The 25,303-nt window shown below is 42.8% G+C and overlaps 1 protein-coding gene across 1 annotated transcript in view; it reads right to left on the bottom strand.

Annotated features, from left to right (window-relative positions):
• The window catches only part of DSTYK (dual serine/threonine and tyrosine protein kinase), a 434,762-nt gene that overhangs the window by 60,704 nt on the left and 348,755 nt on the right, over positions 1-25,303 (bottom strand). Inside the window, exons 7-9 of the mRNA XM_078644627.1 lie at positions 16,082-16,211; positions 14,933-15,089; positions 1,399-1,534 (exon numbers count right to left, since the gene is read on the bottom strand). Coding sequence (XP_078500753.1) covers positions 1,399-1,534; positions 14,933-15,089; positions 16,082-16,211 — 423 coding nt within the window. The remainder of the gene's footprint in view (positions 1-1,398; positions 1,535-14,932; positions 15,090-16,081; positions 16,212-25,303) is intronic.

Here is a 25,303-nt window from a genome sequence, read left to right as displayed (position 1 = left end):
CATGGCCCAGGGCATGCAAAGCGGCAAAAAAATGTGTCGACCTGGAAGGGTTGTTGGCCAAAAGGGTCATTACAATGTGATGAACATGCCACAATACCCAGGACTTGATGCCTGGAATGGGGAGTCCTATCCTGAAAGGAATCTGAAAGCAGGGCACTTAGAAGGAAGGAATGGAAGGGGTTATGTAAAATGCCTATTGCTGACCTGTGGGATGAAATAATGCACAACTTTAAAAATGAGAGGGATAACGATGACAATGCCCTGAAAATAAGATCATCTCAAATCATACACTCATTTTTTTTCCACCTGCCATTGATCACTTAAAGACTGGTTTGCGCAAACAATGTGTTGGGACACTAGACGCTTCCCACAACGTAGGATGTACTCCAGATGAGAACAACGCTTACAAGTCCCAACTATGCTGCTAACAACAAATTATTAATACCTTTGGTAACAAACGAACAAAAAATTTGCTCTCCTGGGGGATGTTGTTTGGTTCGAAAAATGCATTGGCCCGAATTCAAAGACGTCCTCCAATTGCTGTCCAGCATTTTACAGGTGGAGATTATTAGGTCTACAGGTCATTATTATTATTGTTATTAAATATCGGACACTGAGATGTACACAAGTGTGCCTCCTGGTGAAATGTGAAAAGCACCATGTAAAGTTTACGAAATCTGATACCAACTATGAAACTTAGAAAATGCAAATGTATGTGTATAAAAAAGAAATAATCAGTAGTTCGGTTCAAGGTGGCATCTAAAGGTACCAGACTGGTTTAATGCCTGTTGCGAGGGTAATTTTTCTCATCCTTATGGTGGTCTGTTTTACCTGAATTGGTTGAGGGTTGGCGTTGCATGTAAGGGGCCCATCACCGGGGTGGTGAGTTTGATGGTATTGCTAGTAGAGTCGATCACATGAAAAGTCACCATTGGCAGGTGAGGCTCCAATGTCAGCTTCTTCTTTTAGGAGAGTAGACCATATTGCCAAACATTCTGAGGTTATTAGCTGAGGTTTGTATCATTATCTTGCCCTGATTGATTGTAGATAATGGCCACACTGACATTAAAATAGGTATTCAGTGCAGTTGTCAGTTTCAGGCCATGAGGAATTTGTCAATTTTTGAAAATTTTAAGTCGGTTAGTGAAAGTTCTGAGCTCTAGGACAAAGAGCGTACCTCCCACCCCGTCTAAGATTCATGAAGAACAATAAGTACAGGCCAGCTTATTTAGCCACTTACCTTAATAAGAACACATGGAATTTCATTTGTCACAGCAAGCAAAACACTAAACAAATCTTACCCAATATACAATCATCAGAAAAGGCCTTCATTAGAAGCACTAGTAAGCCACAAGACAAATATAAATGCACATATACATTATGTCTTAGAACTCTCACCTTTAGACCTGCATAAAGATCTCTGTGAAGTCGTTCCATGATCAGAAGGACTGCGATGCTCGATCCACCCCCTCCATAGTCATAGTCTATCACAGACCCAAGCAGGTCCACCAGTCTTTCATGCTTTGGCAAAGACCTATTCAAGAAATAATGAGTGAACCTCTAAATATTAAGCACTATGAAATAACCATCATGAGTAATATTGCCTAAGTCCCACAAACCCTGCCAACCATGCCAAGCCCAACCAAGTACTATAAAGATAGAATCACAATGAAATGCTACTGATCCCCAGGGTAGAGCAAGGTGATGTTTAGTATGCATCCTTAATTGATTACATTAACAGAACTGCAACATTTGAAAGCTAAACATCTTGAACCCTACACCAGTAGGTCTGATATTGTGGCCAATGGACTTGCATAAGTAATGTCTTAACACAAGCACACAAAGCTTTGGGAAAGGGACTGCCTTACATCTAAAATATTCTAAATCTACAGTACAAAAATATGAAAGGGCAATGTGGCTGCCTAACTTTCAGACACCCCCACTACCCAATGTTTAAGCCTATGAAGTCAGAAGTTCAACACATTGTGTGTGATAGAAGGAAAACTGTAGAACAGACTTATTGAGCCTTAAGTGATCAAATCATCTATGTGTCAGAAAACTACTAAACCAGACTTCAGACTGGCTTTCACTTAAGCTAAGCCTAAGTTTTGCTGGAAACAATTAACCTGAAGGATATGCAATTTAAAGAAATAAAACTGAAGAGAAATAAACTAGTTCTAATACTAGACTTACACACAACCCAGGCCACCAGTGAACCAAACAAACCAATCTTCAATGCCCTCTTACAACCCATTATCTGAGATCTCTCAACAGAGTCCTGTCCTGAGTGTACAATGCAAGTGTAATGCGAGTAACATTCTTTAAAGGACATTCAACATTTACCCACAGGCATACTTCATCACTTGTAAGTCTGGACATTGCCCAACACACAAGATGTACAGGGTGTTCACTCAAGTTTGTTGCTGGAGGTATAGGTTATTTTGACCAGTCCTGGCTTTCCCCCTAAAGTTAAAGCTCTACCCTACACACTGCTATAGAGGGAAGATGAACTTGTGCTACTCCAGGGTCATATAATCTCATTCTTCAGCCATGTAGCCTAGCATATCCTATCTAATATTGTACGAGGGTATGTGTATCAATTTTATTTTGATCGCCATTTCGAAAGATAAAACGCAAACAGTAGTTATTACTTGTAAGCATATGGTAATACGTTTAAACACTATTCTTCACAGATCACTCCCATTCATCAGGACAGAAGCGGCAGATAAGAAATGATTGCTAGCCTTTTATCAATCTAGGAAAAACAAAATAAAATACTCTTTAAAGATATTAATCAAATTTCATCAATCCTTGTGTGTCTTGGTTGCATTTTTCAATGGCATCTGCAAAGTGACAATGCACCCAGTTATCGGAATGCAAATAGAGTGCCACGCCCTATCCACTCACAATAGATTAGCTCCATTAACTGACCATTATCTTTTAAGAACCAGTCTTAGGCTGCTTGCTTGCCTGTTCAGAAAGAACCTGGATTGGCAGTTTAGGCTTTGATGTTCATTTGGGAGCAGTACAAAGACAATCTGAGGTAATCTAGTGGGCAAAACAATGGGTTGGAATGCTACCCCAAGCGATTGCCAGTGGTGAGACTATTTGCAAGCATTTTTTCCATCAACTTTTGTGTTTCATCATCTTTTAAGCCTAGCTGTACATTAAGTTACATCCTAAAAAGTATTTCCCTTATCCACAATGCCATAGATTTTGATAAAGGAGTATCAAATCACATCCAAAGATAAATGTTAGGACAACTAAACTTATCTTATTACAGTCTGAAACATGTGATCTAGGGAAAACTACTACAGTACACAAACGATTTTTCTAATTGCCACTCAAAACCTCAAAGTAGAAGTAAGAAGCCTTGTACTCTGAGGAATAATCTGGTGTGTACACAAGGAAGTAAAGTTAGTCTGATGAGGGACTGGGGCCAGACAGAAAAATTGGAAGTAGTCCATGCACAAAAAAGAAACATTTTGGCATCTGGACTAAGAATGAACCGTAAACTTTTTGCCTGCTTTTCTAAAGCTGATAATACAGCTTGCAGAGACAGAATACTCAAATGGTATAAAGGAGGTAGGCTCTCAATCTCTAAAAATTCTTATGGAGTGGGCACATGACAGACCCAGGACTACTCATCTAGGAGTGAGAAAATATTGTACATTATTGAATTTAGTGCGCTGAAAGTAAACACAACACTGGCCAACAGTGCAGCCATGCATAAATCCTCAAAACAGACTGAAAATGAAAAGAAAATTAAATGTTGAGTGTAAAAGTCAAGGTGAGTACCCAGAGTTCCAGCTATGAACATTCTTCTGTGAGGGTCTTTTATGATGCAGGACCAAAAGGTACTTCCTCCAACTAGAAGTCCTTCTAAAACCTGGGAACTTAATATTGTCCTTTAACAATTAATGGGTCTATCATATAAGCCTATACAGAAAGCTACAGTACAACATTTAACATGGAAGGCTGCTATCTTGATATCTATTACTTCTGTTCACAGAGTAAGCAAGATTTAGACTATGTGTGCAAAAGTACCGTTCATAGTTTTTCATTATAATAGGATGGTAATAGAACACTTTCTAGTTTCCTCCAAAAGTGATATCAGATTTCTATATAAATCAAATTATCTCTTTACCAACATTCTTCCAAACACTTTCACTCCAGCAGAAAGGACCCTTAATGCATTGGATGTCAAGTGGATCTTAAAATTCAATCTAGACAGGAAGAGAATATGAGGCGATATCACCACTTATTTGTAAATTATGATCTTGTAAGGAATTCCTGTAAACAACAAAAGCCATTTCAAATGTATAGTTTCTTGCATTAAACAATGTTATGAGCTGGAAAATAAACCCTTACATGGAAAACCTAAGAAACACTCAACGTAGAACTGCCATCTAGCGTGTTTAAGAAACGTCCCAAATGTAGAGTTACTTAAAGCTACTACCTGGAAATCCATATATACTTGTACTAAACACTATTGTCTGGATTCAGACAATAGCATGGATGCTTAAGTAGGTCAGGCCTATGTGAGGAATTGGTTTGGGTAAGGATGAATAATTTTTTCTATTTTTGGTCTTTCAATGGGATGGATTTGCTCCTCTATTCAATGCTTAGGATTATTGAGAATAATCCACTGTAAGAGAAGTAAAAGTTATTTACCTGAAATACAAGTTTTCTTTCAGAGGAAAGCTCATCAAATTCATAGGGAACCCTCCCACCTGGACAAGAAGGATAACAGCATGTTTTCCCTTTCATACCCAGAATTATCTTGCTTCTGAAAAGAAAAAATGACCTGTCACCTGTGGGGCATGACAGAACCCTGGAAGAAGGATAAGGCCCCCTTGCTCATGTATAATGCAGCCCATCATCCCCTTTTTTACTTTAGAAAACAAACAAACATGTGAAACCTTTTTAAGTCATTTTAGGTCTCCCCTAATGCACTGTCACTTGCAAGACATTTTGTTGACAGTAGGCTTAGAAACCGCCCACCGCTCATCCTAGGTTGGCTTCATAGTCACTCATATGCTTGCTTCCTTGGTCGGTACGTATTGACTCCCCTTTTGCTTGGCACTCCCTGCAGCATGGTCAAATTACATGTGTCCTTCCACTTCTTGTGGTTTCAGGGCTCATTTTTTCTTTTTGTTGAAGCTCTCCATAAGAGGGCATGTGTTTGCAGGTAGTCTACATCACGTGCTCTCTTTCACCCTATTGATGGTTTTACCCATGTGCTTTTGTCTTCCTCCATATTGTTGCTTGCCCCCTCCAGTCTGCTGTGTTGTTACTTGCCCCCTTTTATATAGAAATTTACCATATAGAAATGCATTGAGCGCTCAGATACCCCAAAGGAGTTTCCTGACGCTACAACATTAGGGTAAATGTATTACAGTTCAGCTATATTCGAAAATCCAGGTCTTAAACTGCTTACGAAATATCATTAATCATGGGCAGTTTCTCAGGGAATCCGGAAGCCTATTCCATAGTTCTGGGCCCTGGAATGTACAGGGCTGGCCTCCCATGCATGTACTTTTGAATGAAGGAATCACGCATGGGGGGGCGTTCACTTGAAAGTATTGTCTGGGAAGGTTGGTATGCTTTTATCAGTTCTTGTATGTAACTAGACACTTTCCTGCTCTGGGCTTGTGCAGATAGCATAGGGTCTTGAACTGAATCCTTTTTAGGTATCCCTGAGCCATCACATGCGCTGCTCGGCGAGACATTTAGTTTGTGGGTTTTCAAAGTGCTACCACTCGCTTTTGGCAGGCTTAGAGCGTGCGGTTACACGCACAATGACGAGCAGAGGCTCCATATGGCTTTCCTCTCTCGTCATGGTGCGCGCACACCACTTGCCAGCCTGCTTTTGCCGTTGCGCGCATTCCTCTCAGCACCCTTTCCTTTCTCTCCCAAGCGCCTCGCTCCACCCCTCCCTCACCACAGAGCGCGTCCCTGCGATCACTTTCGCTTGATCACGATCACTCGCTTTTATGGAAGCGCGGCCAATGCTGGTTATTTGTTACCCTTGTTTTGTTTTGCTGCTGCATGCGCCTCTCTGTTGTATGAAGGTGACGGCCTGTTATTGCTGCGAGGCTGGACATGACCCTGATTGCAAAATAAACTATGCATTCAGCACTTTGGCTTGAACGGAATTTCTTTGGACTGCTTTTGAAAATGACAATCTCAGTGAATGAGCAGTCCTGCCTTTGGACTATGGTTTCTCTGTGCATTCTGAATACATTTATCAGATGCAAATTGCTCTTATGTTCTCCAGCAAAGACATTTGAGTATACTTGTGGCACCTTTGGCACGGCCTAATATTGTACACACATTTTCTTACATTCATGCCTGAAATATGCTAATGTCTTAGTGCACCACCTATTTTCTATATCTAACTACACAACAGTGCGATGCCCTTAATGCAACTATTTCGAAAGGGTAATTATCTGAAGCAGTGTATGTTCTTTGGATACACGCATTTGTTTCCTATTGGAGACTGACCTCTTTGCAGGAAACCCAGGAAACAAAACTTAAACAGCTGTCAGGAGAAAATGAAAGGAGCATTTTCTCTAAAAACTGGTCTTTCGGTCTGTTCTAATCGTTTGAGGGGCACATGCATCATTGATAGGTTTTGCGATTCTTAATTTGCGAAAATTACCGAATCGCAAATTAAGAATTGCAAAATGCTATGCATCATTTTTTTCACTATTTATTTGCGAATCGGTAAAAATCGCAATTTTTACCGATTCTCAAATAAATAGCGAATTCCAAAGTGCATTTTCGCAATTCCCATTGATTCCTATGGGCCGAAAGGCCCATAGGAGTCAATGGGAAGGCAGTTAAGAATTCGCAATTTGTTGATGCATTCCACGGGTGCAGGGGGGTCCAAAGGACCCCCCCTGCACCCCTGAAATGTATTTGAAAGTGCATGTTTCACACACACGTCCTAAGGACATGTGTGTCTGTAACATGACACTTTAAAAAATGAATTTTTTAGTTTTTGTAAACATTTTCGCAAATTAACACGAGGTTCAACCTCGTGTTAATTTGCACTTCCAAATTCCAAATTCGTAATTTTAGAAAAAATGATGCATTGTATTTAAGGAATCGCACAAATGCGATTCCTTAAATGCATTCACTTTTTTTGGAAGTGCAAAAAAAAGCGAATTGTGCAACAAAGTTTGATGCATCCCAAAAATGGTTTTTGCATTCGCAAACGCCCGATTTTACCGATTCGCACCGTTTGCGAATGCAAAAACCAATGATGCATGTGCCCCTAGGTTGGGCATTTGTTTTGTAGTGTTTCTGTTCTTAGCTTATTGGCACGTTTGGTAATATGAGAATGTGACATTATCTTAGACTTTTTTTGGATCAGATTTTGCTCTCATGATAAACATTTGATTTATTGAAAATACAAATGCGCAAATGTTACCGGTTACTACTTAGTTCTGAAATCAGTAACTGCATAGAAAATAAAAACGTACAATAGACTCAGATTTAGAAAAAAAGTGGGGAAATAAGTGAATTAACTATTTAATTGAGCAGATTAATACAATCACCAGTAGCATTGTTTTTGCATTTTTAGAAGACCTCATTCGTCTTATGCGATTATTTGATTCATAAGTGTTAAAGAGGTGACCACCGAGATAGCTTTCTGCAGCTCAGCAGGCTCGAATGCTTTATTACTGACTGAGCTGGGCACTTTTCCACCTTCCTGTTGCACCTTTGTTTAATATGGTACTAGGGCTTGTTGGCTGTCTTGGTGGTTGGCAGAAGTGTTAAGTGGAAGAGGACCACAATATCTTTCTTCCTAAACGATTATGATGAACACTGCTTCTTCTGGGTTAGAACAACGCGCCATAGTCCTCCAGATCAGTGACTTTATTTTCATTGCTTGACGTACACCACCCTAACCTACCCCACAGAAGCTGTGAACTGTCTATCTCCTTGTAGTTCTTCAGATACCAGTGTGGCTTGGAGTCAGACTGCCATATGTGACTCACACCAAGCTTTTGTTAGAGCTAACAGCGTGTTATAGCTTTGATGTTTTGGGGAATGCTCAGAGCTAGTACTGCAGGGGTACCTCTGTTTTCTAAGTCACATTGCTAATATCTTAAATATTCAGTAAATACTGCTACCCAACGTACATAAAGTGATCAACCTTGAGAGGCTCCGAGGATGTCAACATGGGCAAATTTTGCAAGTTGCGAGCAAGCCTCAGCGGCACGTTTGTGAGAACTTTTATTGTTGCATTTCTTTGACTCAAAAGCGTTCCAGTTACCTGCGTTCAATACTTATCTGCAAACAGCCTTCATAATAGATTGTGTATTTAAATAGACGCCGTGCAAGTCAAAATAAAGGTGGCTAAGTAGACCATGCTACTTGTGAAAACTGTACTAGCAAACGTGCATTCACCAGTTAGTAACTGAATCGGATCTTTAATTCGAGGACATTGCAGAAGAACAGGATTAATGAGGAAGACTGCTTACTGCCTCAGTTTGCTTGTGGCAGTAACTTTACAGATTAACATTTCTCCTTTTGAATTTAGCCTATTGTTTCCGGATTAAACACCAATGTTTTACGTTTTTCATACGGTTACAAATTACACAGCATAACCCATAGATGCAGTGTGGTGCGTTTTTTTTTTTGTCATAGTTGATTAATGGTCATCATGACACACGAGACTTGCAAAGTATCCCCTTCCTTCCCCCACCACTCCAATCAACACTGGTAATGTAATAAATAGCACATAAACATATCTGCTTATATAAGCAGCGTTCCCCCGCTACCTGACTTTGTAGTGCGAAGTAGAGGTGCTACGATTCCCTAACTCCAGACATTTATCTAAGTCCGTGGCAGGTACTTGCTGCTATACGATTTGTTCGCAGTCAGTAAGCCGCAGGTTAAGACCCGTCTAGACAGACTATCTTTATTCCAAGGTTGAGTAGCATTGTGCTAGGCAATACTACAGCCTGTTGGTTTGACACAATGCTAATACTTAAAAGTTACGCATTTTAAACTAGCTACCACTCCTCTGCAGTAGAAAGGCTGAACCTGTTTTGGGACCAGCAGGTTGCATATAATTTGAATAAGTGCTAACGGACCAAACTATTTTTCTAGGACCTTTTAAGGAAGGACCGTACCTACATTTTGCATCACAATGTGTAAGTTGATAGATGCTTCGTATCCATCCTGCAGTTTGCGGGAACTAGAAACAAGCATTGGCATAGCCAATAGGTCTCGATTTGGGACCATATAAGTATTTAGTTATGCAGCACAATATCCTTGGTGCAATAACATCAACTGTTGCATGCCTAAAAACTTATAAGGTCCCAAAGGCGAGACCTATTGGCGATGCCGATTTCTATTGCTAGCCAGTGTAGTTCTCGTAAAGGTTCTGACTTTCAGCAGCCTAAAAAGCATCCTTGCTGCCAAGTTTTGGACTACTTGCAATTGCTTAATAGCAATATCTGCTCCTAGGTATAATATGTGGCCCTAATACAACCTATATATTACTAGTGCATGAATCACTGTTCCCTCCGCATAGATAGATTGGTACCTGGTAGAAAATATATGCAAGACATTTTAAAAAGCCAAAGCACATGGCAGCTAATTTTGTTTCATAGACAGCTTTTGTCCACCACAATCCCCAGATTCTTTGCACCTTGATACCAGCACCAGGAGAGGTCCCAGACTTTCTGGTCAGTGTTGAGGACCCCAAAAAGACAGCTTCCTGCCTAATAGAAGACCCTTAGTGTTCTCTATATTGAGCTTAAGTGACTGCTTGTCCAACCACTCCGCGACCAGCCTCAATCTGGAGTTCAAGGTGTCTGTGTTGCGTCTCTGAAGATGACAGTGACAAGATGATTTGGGTGTCATCTGCATATGAAAATAAAGCAAGACCACAACCTTCCACTAAGTCCGCTAGTGGGCACACATAGATATTAAATAGTACCAGACTTAAGGAAGATCCTTGAGGAACTCCTGAGGTCAGGGAGTGTCACACAGAGGAGGTTCTGGTTGAAAACACCTAAAACTAACTCTCGTAGAAAAGATGTCATCCAGGAGAGGGCTGTTCCCTCCAACCCTAACTCCGTCAGTCTATCAAGGAGCGTTGTATGCAACAGTATTAAAGGCTGCGCGGAGGTCAAAGAGTGTCAGCGCTGCTGTATCCCCTCTATCTAAGAGACCTCCAAGATGTTCAGTAACTCCTAGAAGGGCAGACTATCGCATCCTTTCCTAAATCCTGAATAGGATGGTGAAGCCAATCTTCTGTCTATTGACATGCTTCTACATTATCTTTGCCATAATGACAACAATGGCACAAATCCAATGCATTCCGCAACCTCAGATTACCTCCTTTGCTTGCTGGGTCTTGGTCCGATCGATCTTTAATAGCCAGCTTTCTTGGTTTACTCTTTGGCAGAGAATGGCCTTTCTCCTTTATTTAATGTCATCTGAATATCTGCAACTTTCTTCTTTAAAAAAAAAAAAAAAATCCTCACACTTTAATTGCCACAGTTCTTGGACTGGGAGGTTTTATTATGATCGACGAGTTTGCTCATCACCTTAAAAAGAGTCTGCAAAGAGAGCATTTTTTTTGCTGCGTTACTTTGATTCATATAATAAGAAGCGTGGGCTATTTTACAGGCCCCAAGTTTTTTTTTAGGGCAAGTTTATATCTACATTTGCTTTCCTTATCATAGTCTCTCCTCCACTCTATCCAGCTTTTTGCAACTGGCTTTTTCTATCCGCAGTGCCTCTGCGAACCACGGGGCTGGTGGATGGCATCTGACTTGGTGAATGGTTATTGCTGGTAGCACTATGTTTGATGTATCCCGCAGCCAAGTGTCTATTGTGGGATGATCCAACTCCACCCCTTGCCCTAGACCAGGCCTTGATTTCCGTAATTGGTTGTTCAGGTTGGGGATGTCTAGCCAAGACCATGGCCTCAATGATCTTTGAGCTCTGCCTTGACTGGTTGATTACCTGTCCAGATTGAAAACGGTACTGCATAATGTTCTGACCATGATAACGGCATAGCAGGTGTAGTCTCCAATCCATACTAATATTATAAAGAGAGCCCTAACCTTTGAGGCGGATAATCTCAGTAATCACAGCACCAATCACAACACCCAATACAGCATTGGAAAGGGCAGTTGCAGCAGAAGGACATAGGCTATATAGATGGCCACCATATACATTTGAAAGGTAAAAAAACCTTGCTAGCAAAGTAGTCCCTTGTGTGCGTGGGCGGGGCGCGGCATGACGACAAAAAAAAAGCGTTCCTTAAACGTGTCCGTTGTGCTGGGGGCGTGACAACCGACAATGGGCGCGGCGATTGCAGAATTGCACGGGAGCAAGGGGCGTGGCCAATGGGCGCAGAAATGCACGGGAGCAAGAGCGTTCAATGGGCGTCTGAGTTCAGCTGGAGGCGCGCCAATTGCGCGGGAGCAAGGGCGGTGTCAAACTACAATGGGCGCGGCAATAGCGGAATTGCACGGGAGCAAGGGCCGTGGCCAATGGGCGCGGCAATCGGCCGCCAACAATCGCACCCCATTCCTAAATTATGGTGCCAATCGCGCACCTGGGTGTATGCGTTCAATGGCCGTCTGCGTTCAGGAGGCGTGGTAAGTAACCGTTCGCTCTACTCACTTGTGGGCCTGCACGTTGTGCTGGGGGCGTTTCACACATACTGGGGCCGAATGCAGTGTGTGACTTCTGCTGGGTGCGTGTCAAACAGACTGGGGCCGAATGCCGTCGGTGCTTTACTAAATTGCCGTTACGTTCCTGCCTTCACGCCATGTGGGTCCTAAAAAAATATTAATACCGGGAATTAACTTTCAAGGGTCACATAATTCGCATTGTAATACGGTCGCCACTGGAGCAGGGCCTCAAGCGGGGCACACGCCACTGAGCGTGCCTGCGGGGACAATAACTGCAGCGTCTCCTGCGCGCTGTCACTCAACTCTCTGCATAAACGAATTTACACATGGTGCCCAACATCAACCAGGGCTGGAGCCGGCCTCAAGCGGCGGCTGACGCGACTAAGCGGCCCTGCTGGCGCACTAACCTTGAAACTGACTGCACTTTCCCACACGTGCAGCGTCTCTAGCGCGAGCTGTCATCCATTCAACTCTTCATACCCGGACAACGTCGGGACGGGCTGCTATATTTTATATTTGCAAAGATTGGATCTAGTAAATGTCCTGCTTTATGCGTAGAACCTTCATTCATTAGATACAGGTTCACACCTCGGAGATATTCAACCATAGTTTGCCTTATACCGCACATACCATCCTCCAGGTGTATGTTCAAATCTCCCAGTAACATAAAAGTTATAGTTCTGAGAATCTCTGGGGCAAGTATATTTGGGAGTAGCGTGCACCAGGTTCCTGCATAGCCCAGTGGCTGGTACTTTAGCATACCCGTTACTGTGCAGTTATGAGTAAGTTCCAGTGAGAACAACATAGCTTTGCATGCTGGTATATTGATTTCTTTCGTATTACACTAGTAGCTATTTTTAAACACAATGGCTACCCCACCTCCTGGTTTACCCATTTTACACATTCCATCTCACTATGTAGTAGTTCGATGATAAGACCACAATTACATCTGGGCTCGATGCCTTATGCAGCCCTGTCTATAAGAAACAGGGCATCAGGTAATAGTCCTCCAGGAAGTTATAACAGTGCTGTTGATGGCTTAGCAAAGAGCGCAAGTTTATGCAAAAGGCAGAAGAAAAAAACTTTCTTCCTCGGTCTTTACCCAATGGTGAAGCTGTCCTATTATCCAATTCATTTTTGTCCAATGACTGAGCCTCTACTTCTTGAACATGTGTGTTATACGCATTCAGGGAAATACAAAAATCAATGTTGTGTTTGTTCTTTCCTAGTTCTACAGAAGAGATACAAGAATCTAGAAACCTCAGGCATAGCTCTCTTTACTGGTCCACCACAAAATAAAAAAAATCCAATCCAAAACAGGTAAGATTTCTGGCTCCTGGACCCATTCGAACATGTGCAGACAGGCTTGCCTTTGGTGCACCACCTGCGCGTGTCCGCACCCTGGTGCACATTAAATACCAGGCCGGGTGTGCAATTGGTGCACTGGCCTACAATGGCAGCTGACCTGGTCCCGATAGTGTGGCACAGAACACGGCCAACACCGAGGGAGCCTATTGGATGAAGACTCCAAACAGTCCCTTCCTTCCTGCAATGGCAGTGACTCAACAAATAGAGGGTAAAAGCAGCTAGAAATGCCGAACAACTGCACTACCTGTGAGCAAGTATTAAAAGTTTTAAAAATATCACCGTTTTAAGTAAAAATCTAAAAGCAGGCTGTAAAGAGTAATAAAGTGCATAAATGCAAATGATAGTAGCCGCAGCAGAATACCTTGTATCCTCCACCACCCCCTGCAGAGTGCAGTCAATACTAAAACACTTTACATAGACTACATAATGATGGCCTGGACCATGTAAGTTGTATCAAATTGCTTGATGGACCACGGGCACTGCAATGCAACTACATGCATTTTTACACCCATTTGGATTTCCTGGCGCAATTTGCTATAGGGAGCTCTCTTTGTTAAGAGACACAAAGATGGAAAAAAACCCTATATGTAGGCATTGCTTAGCATGGGGTTCGAGGTTTATTTGCCTGTTAAGGTGCTCCTGGGTGTAGCATATGTGCAGAGAAGTTCTAATGTTGAATTTAATGAAGTCCCCCATTAAAAAAAGCTCATGGTTTATTCTCAGCGGGTGGTAAAACCCTACAGAGGTCGATCATGCTACCTGGTGGACAAGTGGAAATGGCTGCGTAGTGTCCTGCACCTCATGTGCTACCAGGTCTCAAGGGCAACCTGCTGATGACCTCTGCAAAACCTGCTCACAATAATCTCCGCAAAAAATCAGTTCAGCTGAGACGTTTGCTCCACTTTTAACAGCATTTTAATGCGAGTCAACGTTTGAAAGAGACATTGAAAGGGGGGCTGGAACAGATTTGAATATGGCACATTGCCATAAAAATCTGGCCTGTCTCACCTATGGCAAGCATACTTTATTGCCATTGAGAATTACCTGCCTCCTATTATGAAAATCTCTTGAAGTCAGACTACTCTCCTGAGTACCACCTGCACTCAAAACCTGACCCACAGCGATGTCATCTAACGGTAAACAGATTTTCTATACATATGAACATACATTGTACCACCATGGCCTACGCAATGTTTGTTCTTGTGCTTGAGTGCCCTCCTTATATTGCAGTATTATATCTCTATGTTTACTTTGTATGCTTTTGTAACCTGCACACGTCACTTTTTCCTCCTGTAATGCACCGTTTGCTACCTCTTTTATTTTGTTGGTTCAAGATTGTCACTTTTGTAATGCACCGTTTGCTACCTCTTGTATTTTGTTGGCTCACGATTGTCTTTTTGCTACATTTAATGTAACGTTAGCTTTTGTTTTTTGTTCACTTGCAATGTTCTCATGTATCAGTTCTATTCCTTTTGTGAGGCGCTCTGACACCTCCGGGTAAAGTCCGCTATATAAAAACGCACAAATAAATAAACATTAGCACCTTGACCTTTCTGCAATATACATTGCACATCATCCATTTGTAGAAACTTGTCTGACAAAATTATCCGGGTAACAGGACTCATTGATGAATCATGCTCCGAGAATGAGGCGGAATAAACGTTCAGCAGCTCAGAAGCCAAGCTAGGCTGGACTCTTCGTACTCAGGCACGTGTATGTGAAGGGCTGCCTGGCATAAGCATGGGCTAGTAAATAAAGGAGGGATGTAGGTCCAGGCTGGCACAAAAGATTGGCCGTATCACAAACATGCTATCTGTCAACACCGCGACAAGAGCTATTGGGTGAGAATAATGTGCTTAACAAGTACACATTCGGTTATGTATAATGGCCACCTCATGTAGTGAAATTCCAGTGCTAGGTCATTCCAGTGCTTATCATCGGGTGGGACGACAGACTTGAGTGCGCAGGGGTAGTGGTTGGCCCAGCTGTCACAGAGGTACACCACGCCATACTGTCCTCTCCCCAGCTCTCGGCCCAGTTTTGGCTTTTCTGAAAAAGGAGGAGAAAAGAGGTTATAATTTCAGATGGTACCTGTTGATCAGACCTTGCAAAGTGAAAACCTAGTGGAAAAAAAGCAATTCCATCTAGAAACACTCAATTCTAGCACCTCAACAATTACGCTGTTGTCATTGCTGTGTAGGGGGTAGCTGGTGTCGGCCAATGTACAAAAAAAAAAAAGAAATCTGATTCTTTAAAAAGCGTTTAATGCAAAAAAGGGATGGTTATGGGTAGTAGGATAACATCAATTGAGGAATATATTTCATGTCGGGGTACATAGTATGGAGTTTTGGAAAGAGGCTTGTTTTCAAGATTTATAAAGCTCTGGTCAGCTCAACTGCTTTCATCATACATGCTTTCACTACAAAAAAACGGCTCAATGAAGATCTGCTGGAAAATCAACCAACATTACTGACCAAAACAATTTCCCATGGCAGTGCTCGAAGAAGAATACATAGAGCCCATATTTCGTAACCTGTGAGAGCACCAATGTTTTTCACCACTGAGCACTTGTCCCTCATACGCATTTCCACCATGAACCCTTGACTCCAGATCCTTTACATTTTCTCAGGAAGATGTATGTTCAAGTGAAAATGTGTGGCACCTTCTACACATTCCACTCCAACTAGCTCCGCTCCCTTGCAATCAGATCACTAACTCCTAATTTACCCTTTTGATCTCAATATTGATCACTATATTTCAATCCATCACACATCCTCAAAACACTGGAGGCAAACTGTCAATGCACAAACCTCTACCTCAACATGCCACCCCTCTTGTCCTAGCCACCACAGGATCTACAATTTGCTAGATGTATTATAACCTGGTCACCATCTGTTTTAGAGTCTATGTCCCTACCACCCCTTACAAAGAGGCGCTTCATGAGTGCTTTCCCAACCAATATCAACATTTCCTATCAACATTTCAAACTTTTCTTTTTAATAGGTGCTCTGAATTCCCCACCCGCTAATGACAGTTCTTACTATAGAGGAGCACATCTTGTAGTGATCGGCTCTCCAGGGAAAGACGTGCCAGCCGTGGGGCATGGTCCTTGCGCACTTTGAGCCACAGGTCTTCTGTTCGCTCTAGCCTGCCAGAGTGCCCAGCTTCCAGCTGCATGAAAGCAAAAACAAAATATGCAGGAACAGTTAGAGAACGGTCAAAAATCTCCACCTGTAACCTTCAAAATCCCCTGGTATACAATGGTAACCTTGCCAACCACCCCTCTCACACTAGAGACACCACTTAATGTATACTGTTCTGCTCAAACAATGGTGGAGTCTTTTTAAATTTTCTCTTCATATCAAGGAGACTGAACACAAGAAGCATACAACAGTCAAGCCAGAAACAAACACAAACAATATAATAAACACTACTAGTTTGAACTGGTGGGAAAACAAATCTATGTTTGCCCTACTTATCTAATTTAAGATTATGCATATATACCTATATTTGGAAATCTACTTCTGAAAACTAGGACTCAAAATCCGGTTGTGTTTTGGCCAGTACATTATGGTGTACGCTACGGAAGCACTTAAATGCAACCCTTGATTGACAGTGATTGAGATTAAAACCAGCATTCCATCACCTCTTGATTTCTGAATGAGTCACACCAAGTGAAAAGGGAAACAGTGTCCACAGCTAGCTGTACCATATATCTCAAAATGCATCTTAATGATGAAGCCCATCAAAGATGTAACTTGCATAAGCTGTCTGTGTAACCCCCTTTGGTTGGGTCTGTGAATGGGTAGATTATAAAGGTTACAGGGACATTATAGCTAAGATCAGAAGTAACGAACGAAAATATAGAAATTCAGCAGCTACAGTTACCTGAGCAAACTATAACTTACGTCCCCCGCAATGCACCTCTTATATACCTCACATCACTCATGACGGTCAGTGACATCACAGATGACATGATCTTGATTGTTAGTGGTTTTAAAAGTTTAGGGGTGCTAAAAATATTACCAAGGTGCCACAAAAGTTAGATTAGTATACTTTGTGTACTACAAAGTGATATATTTCTAAAATGCATTATGTGAGTGACTGTGTACGTGTGTGAGTGGGTGTGTGATCAGTTGTATAGGTATGCAAGTTGGTGTGCGAGTGCCTGTATTGGTGAATAAGTGGGTGTGTGAGTAGCTTTATGGGTGAGCAAGTTGCATGCGAGTAGTGAGTAGATGTGAGAGTGACTGTTGGTGTGCGAGTGACTGAGTGGCTTTAAAGGTGGGTAAGTGGCTGTATAGGTGGCTTTATGGGTAGGTCAGTAGGTGTAAGAGTGGCTAAATGGTTGAGCGAATGGATGTGTGACTGATTGTATGGGTGAGAGTTTGGGTGTTTGGTTAAGTGAGTTGCTCTAGAAGTTGCTGTACAGGAGAGTGATGTTTGTGTGAGCGTCAGCATGGATGAGTATATGGCTGTGTTCAGAGGTTGGATGCTTAAGAAAATTGTTGTGCAGTCGCTAGTATGGTTGAACAAGTAGGTGAGTGAGTGGCTGTGTGAGCGCCTACAGAAATGACTGAGTGGGTGTGTGAGTAGCTCTATGGATGAGTGAGTGGGTGTATGAGATGAGGAGATGTTGAGGGGGGAGTGGTTGTGTGAGTGGAACTGTGGAGGATGTGATCCATGATGTCATCAGTGATGCCACTGACCAGGTCATGAATGATGTAATATGTGAGATCATAAGCAGTGCATTGAGGGGGAAGTAAGTTATAGTTCGTCCAGGTAACTAGAACCGCTGATTTTCTATGGCTTTGTATGAGTGACATCTGAGCCCAACTAGAACGTCCCTGTAACCTTTGGTTTTTCCAGTAAATCTCAACATTTTTTAACACTTTATTTCCGAACTATAATCTGTAAACTTTGAGATGGTGTGTGAGTGGCTGAATAGATAGGAGAGTGGGTGGGTTAGTAAGTGTGTGTCTGACTGGGTGCATTGGTCTGTACAGTGGTGGATAAAGGGGGTAGGGCCTCCGATGAGCTCTCAGCAATCCTGCTGTGTGCTACTTACTGGTGGTAACAGGAGAGGCTCTTGGCCCCAAAGGACCATCAACATCCAAGACGACTTCACCCCCTCCCCCTCCCCCCCAACCAGTTGTGCACCAGGAGGCACATTTGCAGAGTGGTGGACAGAGGGAGCAGGACCTCCGATGAGCTCTCAGCAATCCTGCAGTGTGGGACTTACTGGTGGTAACTGGAGGGGTTATTTGCCCCAAGCACCCTCAGCATCTTGGGAGATAGTGGTCCCCAGGGCTCAAAGAGCCTTAGGAAGTGGGGCCCTACTTATTGGAGAGAAAAAAAAAAAAAAAAAAAAAAAAAAAAGAATTGCCCCAGCACTTGGCCCACCCTGCGCTTGTTGTCCCCCCTTTTTGCCTAATTCAGACGTCATGAGCTCTACACGGGAGGGAAGGGGCGCTTGTAGTCACACAATCATCGAAGCAGCACCCTCACCCTGCATACCCTGCCTGCGGTTCTCATCTCAACTATAACTACACACACACGTGTGTGTATATATATATATATATATATATATTCACTGAAAAAACCATAGGTTATACACCATATATAGTTAGGAATTAGCATTTAAAAAACCTTATTTTACTCACACAAAACCATTGAAATTCCATATATAGTTAGTTGCACTAACTATATATCGTGCACCCGCAATCCACTGCTGATCATGTCACATATTACATCATTCATGACATGGTCAGTGACATCACTGATGACATCACTGATGACATCTCAAATGACATCACTGATGAGATCACTGATGACATCTCATTTGACATCAATGACCACATCACTGATGATATCATTCATGTGACAATACAATGCATCTCCTCACGTTTTAATATAACCTCTGTTTCACCCAGTGTTAAATACAAAGTATAATTTTTGAAACCATTGACACACCAATACTAGTTACTACATATGTACTCACTGATTCCTACGTCTACACACACATTCACTCATTCACCCATACAATCATTCATACATACAATCACTCATCTTTACAACACTATCATATGCACTCATACACCTATACAGACACTTACACTCTGCCACTCATCCATGGAGTTACTCACACACCTAGTCAGTCCTGTAAAGAATCAATCACACTTCCATTTTCTTGTCTATACAGTTAAACATAGAGCACCTTACATTTTCAAACATATACTAACACATACTTACTTTCTTATACAATCATTGATACAAGTACACATTGATCTGCACAGAGTCACACACCTCCCAGCCAGCCACACACACACACTCAGTCTCCTATACAAATACTTGGACAATCAATCAATAACCCATATAGTTAATCATATAGCTACTGATCAACACATGCAGCAGTTTACAGAACAACAGACATAATGATGCACAAATTAAGACAGTTTAGTCACTAACCCATGCACTCAGTGAGACACATTTAATCACTCACTCATACATTCAGTCATGCACCTACTAAATCCTTCGTCCAGACACTTATACATCTACTCATTCTTCAATATGTAAAACATATTTAAACTTTACAGAAACACACAGTCACTGGATGATGTCATCAGTGATCTCATCAGTGATGTCATTTGAGATGTCATCAGTGATGTCATCAGTGATGTCACTGACCATGTCATGAATGATGTAATATGTGACATGATCAGCAGTGGATTGCGGGTGCGCGATATATAGTTAGTGCAACTAACTATATATGGAATTTCAATGGTTTTGTGTGAGTAAAATAAGGTTTTTTAAATGCTAATTCCTAACTATATATGGTGTATAACCTATGGTTTTTTCAGTGAATTTTCAAGGTTTTGTAAATGCTAATTCCTAACTATATATGGTCTATAACCTATGGTTTTTTCAGTGAATTTCAATGGTTTTTTAATAGCAAATATCATAAGCTGTCGAATGTCAAGTACGTGGTAAGTAAAAACATTTTCGTGTTTATGCACACTGATCTGCTTTGAATGCTGCCCCCCACCCCTCATTTCTATTAGGAGTACTCTCTCTTTGCAGATAGCGAAGGGTAGTTAACGCAGCCCTTTGCCCCCTTTGTAATCCGTCGTGCCTGCTTCTCTCTCCATTTGATTGATTGTTCTCTTTGGTTCATTCTCTATTTACAAACAAGCACAGAGTCGCAATACTCTGTTTAGTCTTTGCAGATAGCGAAAAATCGTGTAAAAAAACAAAAGGAATCGAGCAAAATCAGTAGGCCACTAATGGGATCTCTTTTTGACCTTGCTAAAATAGAAACATTAGGAACAACCTGTCGAAAATAGCAATGCGTATGTACATAAGCGGCGTTCATTTGTGTTCACAGTACCCCTTGTTGATTGTTTCAATCGAGCATTGAATTGTTCGAAGTTAATTCTCTTAAGGATCTTCTCTACCTGCAAACGAGGAAGAATAGGAATATTCTCTCTCCCTTTGCAGATAGTGAAGGGTAGGTAACGCAAGCCTTTAACACGTCGTACCTATTTCATTCCTCATTGATTGATTGATTGTCCGAACATTGACTGTTTGGGAATTAGTTCTTTTTGGAGGTATTCCCTGTTTGCAAATAAACGTAGGAAAATCTTTGCAAGTAGTGAAAGGGTACGTAATGCGGACCTTTCTCCCCCGTTGTAATCTGTCATGCCTATCTACTCCCCACTGATTGATGCACCTTTTTCACCCGGACCATTTACTAGAGATACGTCATCTGGCCCGACCAGAGAGCACCCCTAGTGAAAAGGACATATGCAATAATAACGAAGTGATCACTGTATCCTGTTAACAGAAACTTTACCATGAAACAACCTGGAAAGAAAAAAATAGGAAAACGAAAATCAGTAGGCCACTGATGAACATGAACTTTTATTAAACAACGAACAAAGAAACGATAACATAACGTAATGATAAAACCTATTAATGTCCTAGAAACAAGAAAACGTTAAAATATGCCAGTGGTGAGAGACCAGAAAAACAGTAAGAGAAACCAAATCACCCCTCGCTGTCCCACCGCCTGCCACGCCAAAAAAATCGATAGACTAGGGAAAATGCAAGTCAGTAGAACATCCGCCCCCACTCTGGAAACTTCCAAGGTGGGGCAGGGTTCCGGCTACGCCCAGCCGGGAGCAGCCCATATAAGGCAGGTCCTGCTGCCACGCCTCGGCCAGGAGATCCTAACGTAGGGTGTAGCCGGAGGAGAGGCCGAGGCCAGCGGGACCCGGCCAGGGGATTGCCTTTACAACGCTGAACAGTTGCAGGGGGGGGGAATGTCTCCTCGACCCTCCCCTCTCTCTCCCAGTCCGGCCGCGGTGGCCCTTGAGAGTTGCAGGTAGTCCCGCCACATGCTCTTCCGGTCCGGCCACCAACGGTCGGGGGGCCGAGGCCGACGGGATCCGGCTGCAGCCGATAAACCAAGAAAACCCGTTCATGGGGCCAGAGCCAGGGGCGTCCGGCCGACATCCACCGGAAGCCCGGCCCGAAGACGGACGGGACACTTCTTTCTTTTATAATGGCTGCGACAACACTGGGGGGGGATGTCTTGCACATGCCTCCGACCCCCCCCCCCCTCGTCCTCATCGCCTGGTCCGGCCATAACAAATCTCAAGCGAGACGCCGTGGGGTGCACTGGGAGGGAGAGACGGTGCGAACAGGCCTCTCCCGCCTCCCCAGGTGGAGGCTTCCCAGCTGCACCCTCAGCGCTCCAGGCGCCCGGAAAAGGGTTCTTCCACTGTGGCCATGCTGCAACGTCTCGCCCGGCAGGGTGGAGCCCGTCCGCTCATGTGACCCCGCGATCGCCGGTAGCTGCCGAACTCTCAAAATGGCGGTCGACCTGGCAAGAGCGGGCCCAGCATAAAGAAATGGCCCGGTCACTGGTTGACTCCACCACCGTAGTCCTCCACGACCTTGAAGATTCTAGAGGAGCCGCGGGAGTCTCCGACCCCCGATGGGGAATGACTGCCATGATCGCCCGTGGAGTGACGAAACTGTATCCGCGGGACGTCGGCGCTGGCGCCAGCCTCACTTTGAATTACTAGAATCCTGCAGACCTCACTTCCGGTGAAAGCACAGTGTGACCCCGGTAGGAAAAATTATTGCACCCCCTCCCCTTTTTGACTGATAGTTCAAACCACCGATCCTTTCCTTTGCCCTTTTAACGGAACTTTGGACTGCCTCCCCCTCTTTTACATTTTCTAGAGAAAACAAAACATTAACCACTACATTAGCATAGCAGTTGACACCAGAACTGTTTTCAAATTGAAAACCAACAACATCTTCAACAGAATCCTTTTTGTTTCTGCTGTGACCCTGCTACAGCACAGGCATTCTGCAATGCCGGTAAGAATAGCTGTGGTGCCTACTGGACTCACTCACCCCCGCGGCGCCCCACGCCGTTTTTTGCTGGGCGGCAACTTACTAGACATCACTTTCGTGCCATCTAGATTTCAGCGCGTTCTGCTGCCTTGGAACTATTCGCACAACAGACCGCTACTGACAAGAATATTTCATTATTGGTGCTGTCAATTTCAATAAATCTATTGGATAATTCAAAAGAAATTGCCACGGTCTCTTCGTTGTTTAAATGTTTTTACTGTTTTTGTTTTCTTGTATATATTTATATGTTATTAAAGTTTTATATTCCTACTACTTTGTTGGAGTGCTATATATTTTTAATGTGACACATAATTGTAAAAACTTTGATGTACAAAGAGTCATTCCTGGAATCTTCCGCTTCAGGCTCGGTCCCCTCCCCAATCACAATACAGGATGGTTTTCAGATAGTAGGAACACGTGTGGTGTGACGGATCTCATCGGGTGTGGGCCTTGATCTACTATAACTCCTTTGAAGAGGGGTGATTCTTTACAGCTGGGGCCATAAACTACATCTGCAGGGCTAGCTGATAGCCTGGACAATCGGACACAGAGAAAGAGGAGTGTCAGAGGGTGCGGTAGTGAATAGGGCGAAAGGGAGGTGTCGGGCGGGCACAGAGTGTGATTCTCAGGGAAGAGCAGCGCAGATGGGGGGAGGTTTATTGCCCATGCATAAGACAGAGAGCGGTGGTGACCAGTGCCTAGGGAAGATGCTTGCGTGGGTGAGGAGCCATGCTACGAATCGACAGCGTGCAGAGAGTGGGTCTGGTCAAGACATCTAAAATGGCTGCCGTGCACGACAAAAGTGTGGCATTTCAAAAAAGGCAAGATGGCGCAGACAATGTTTTTCAACACTTCCTCATTTCCTTCTAATCGAACGTTAACAGACGTTGGGGCATAATACCAAAGTTAAGCGATATTTATCGCTAACGATGCTTACCAACCAATTTTTTACCACTAAGCATCGTCAGAAATTATCGAAGATAAACCTTGCTATTATCAAGGTTTATCGCAAATGCGATAATAAACGGCCGCAATGCATGAATATCGCTAAAAACTCAGCGATATTCATGCATTACCGAGCTAATGCTCTTAGCCATGTTATCCACCTCCCATTGGATAACATGGCTAAGAACTGCTCAGGGCAGGTGTTACTTTTTGGAGATATTCGCGCTTAGCGCGAATATCTCCAAAAGTTGGTAATAGGAGATAGATATCTTGCATGTTGTAATGCAAGTTATTGTGGTATATGGAACTCATACCATAATCTCTCAGGAAAGCAGAAACTGATCCTTTTGGGACCGCCTAAAAAGGCCTAGGGGGTGAGGAGTACTCTACTTTGCCCCCTTTTCACGTTCCGAACTATTTTATTTTACTCTCTTCTGTAATTACACAAAATAGCAGCGATAAGATGCATCGGAGACACACAGTGAGAGAAAGGAGGCCGGAGATGAAGAAGAGATGTCAAATACACATTGGAGATAATATAGTGGCAGAAGGGAAGTAAATATGAGTAAACTTACCATGTAACATAAAAATGTTGCACTCTATACTATAAGTCTCATTTTATACTACAATCACTTCGCTACAACCTCATAAATTATAAATAAAAATGAATAATGTCTCAAACAATTTTTGATTTCTAAATATAAATTTATTCTTCAGAATTTTCTAAATTTGAAAGAACTAGTAACATGTCCTCATCAGCAATGTCCTCATTAAAAGTCTCCAATGATGATTCTTGTAACTCTATGGTCTCCAAACACTCGATAAATTCGCCATCAAGAGATTGATCAAAAAAATCATTCAAGTCATCTCCTCCTTGTGACAATATTTCATTATTGGTGCTGTCAATTTCAATCAATCTAGTGGAATCATTCAAGTCATCTCCTCCTTGTGACAATATTTCATTATTGGTGCTCTCAATTTCAATCAATGTAGTGGAATCATTCAAGTCATCTCCTCCTTGTGACAATATTTCATTATTGGTGCTGTCCATTTCAATCAATCTAATGGAATCATACAAGTCATCTCCTCCTTGTGACAATATTTCATTATTGGTGCTCTCAATTTCAATCAATGTAGTGGAATCATTCAAGTCATCTCCTTGTGACAATATTTCATTCTTTTTTTTTTTTTAAACTTTATTTTTGTGCAGGTATGAAAAGAATACAGTTGTGACACGTCCATCCCAATATGTCAAACGTACATCAATGAATTCGTCCACAGCCGTCATGCCCACAACCCGGAGGCCGGGCGGCAACACCTAGGTATTCCAGTAGTGTGCACATGTGTCCATTTTTACGCGTTCCGCCTGGAACCTTATAATCCTGCTTTTGTCATTTTCTCCCACAACACCCCCCCCCCTTCCCCCACCACCCCCAACAAACAAATAGCACGTCCCCCACAAGGGGTGATAGACAGTTCCCATGTTCATCATACAATGCGTCACCAGTCCGCCGGTTCCCTTCGTGTCCAGTGTAGTAGTGCTTATCCTCACTCCCATACCACAATATAGCATCTCTTATACAAGGAGTCTTTAAGGGAATCACCGTCTCAGGTTTGTATGGATACTCGTCGTTATCAGGTGGTCCCTCCCGCCCATCCCCGCCCGCTGCCCCTCTATGGGTTGCCTCCTATGTGCCCTGCCTCTAGGCCATGGTATTGTCTCCATTTGCTCCATATCCTTCGGAACTTTTTTGGACAGCCTCTAGCTTTGTATGTCACTCGTTCTGCTGCCATATAGAGGTCCAGACCTCTCCTCCATTCCTCAATCTCTGGCCGCTCCGCCACACCCCAGTATTTCGCTATGTCCCTCTTTGCCACCACCAGGGCCAACA

This window comes from Lissotriton helveticus, chromosome 5_1 (assembly GCF_964261635.1).
Source record: "Lissotriton helveticus chromosome 5_1, aLisHel1.1, whole genome shotgun sequence".
In the NCBI taxonomy this organism is placed as follows: Eukaryota; Metazoa; Chordata; class Amphibia; order Caudata; family Salamandridae; genus Lissotriton; species Lissotriton helveticus.
The sequence above is the reverse complement of the archived record's forward strand: the minus strand, read 5'-3'. Positions and strand labels throughout refer to the sequence as shown.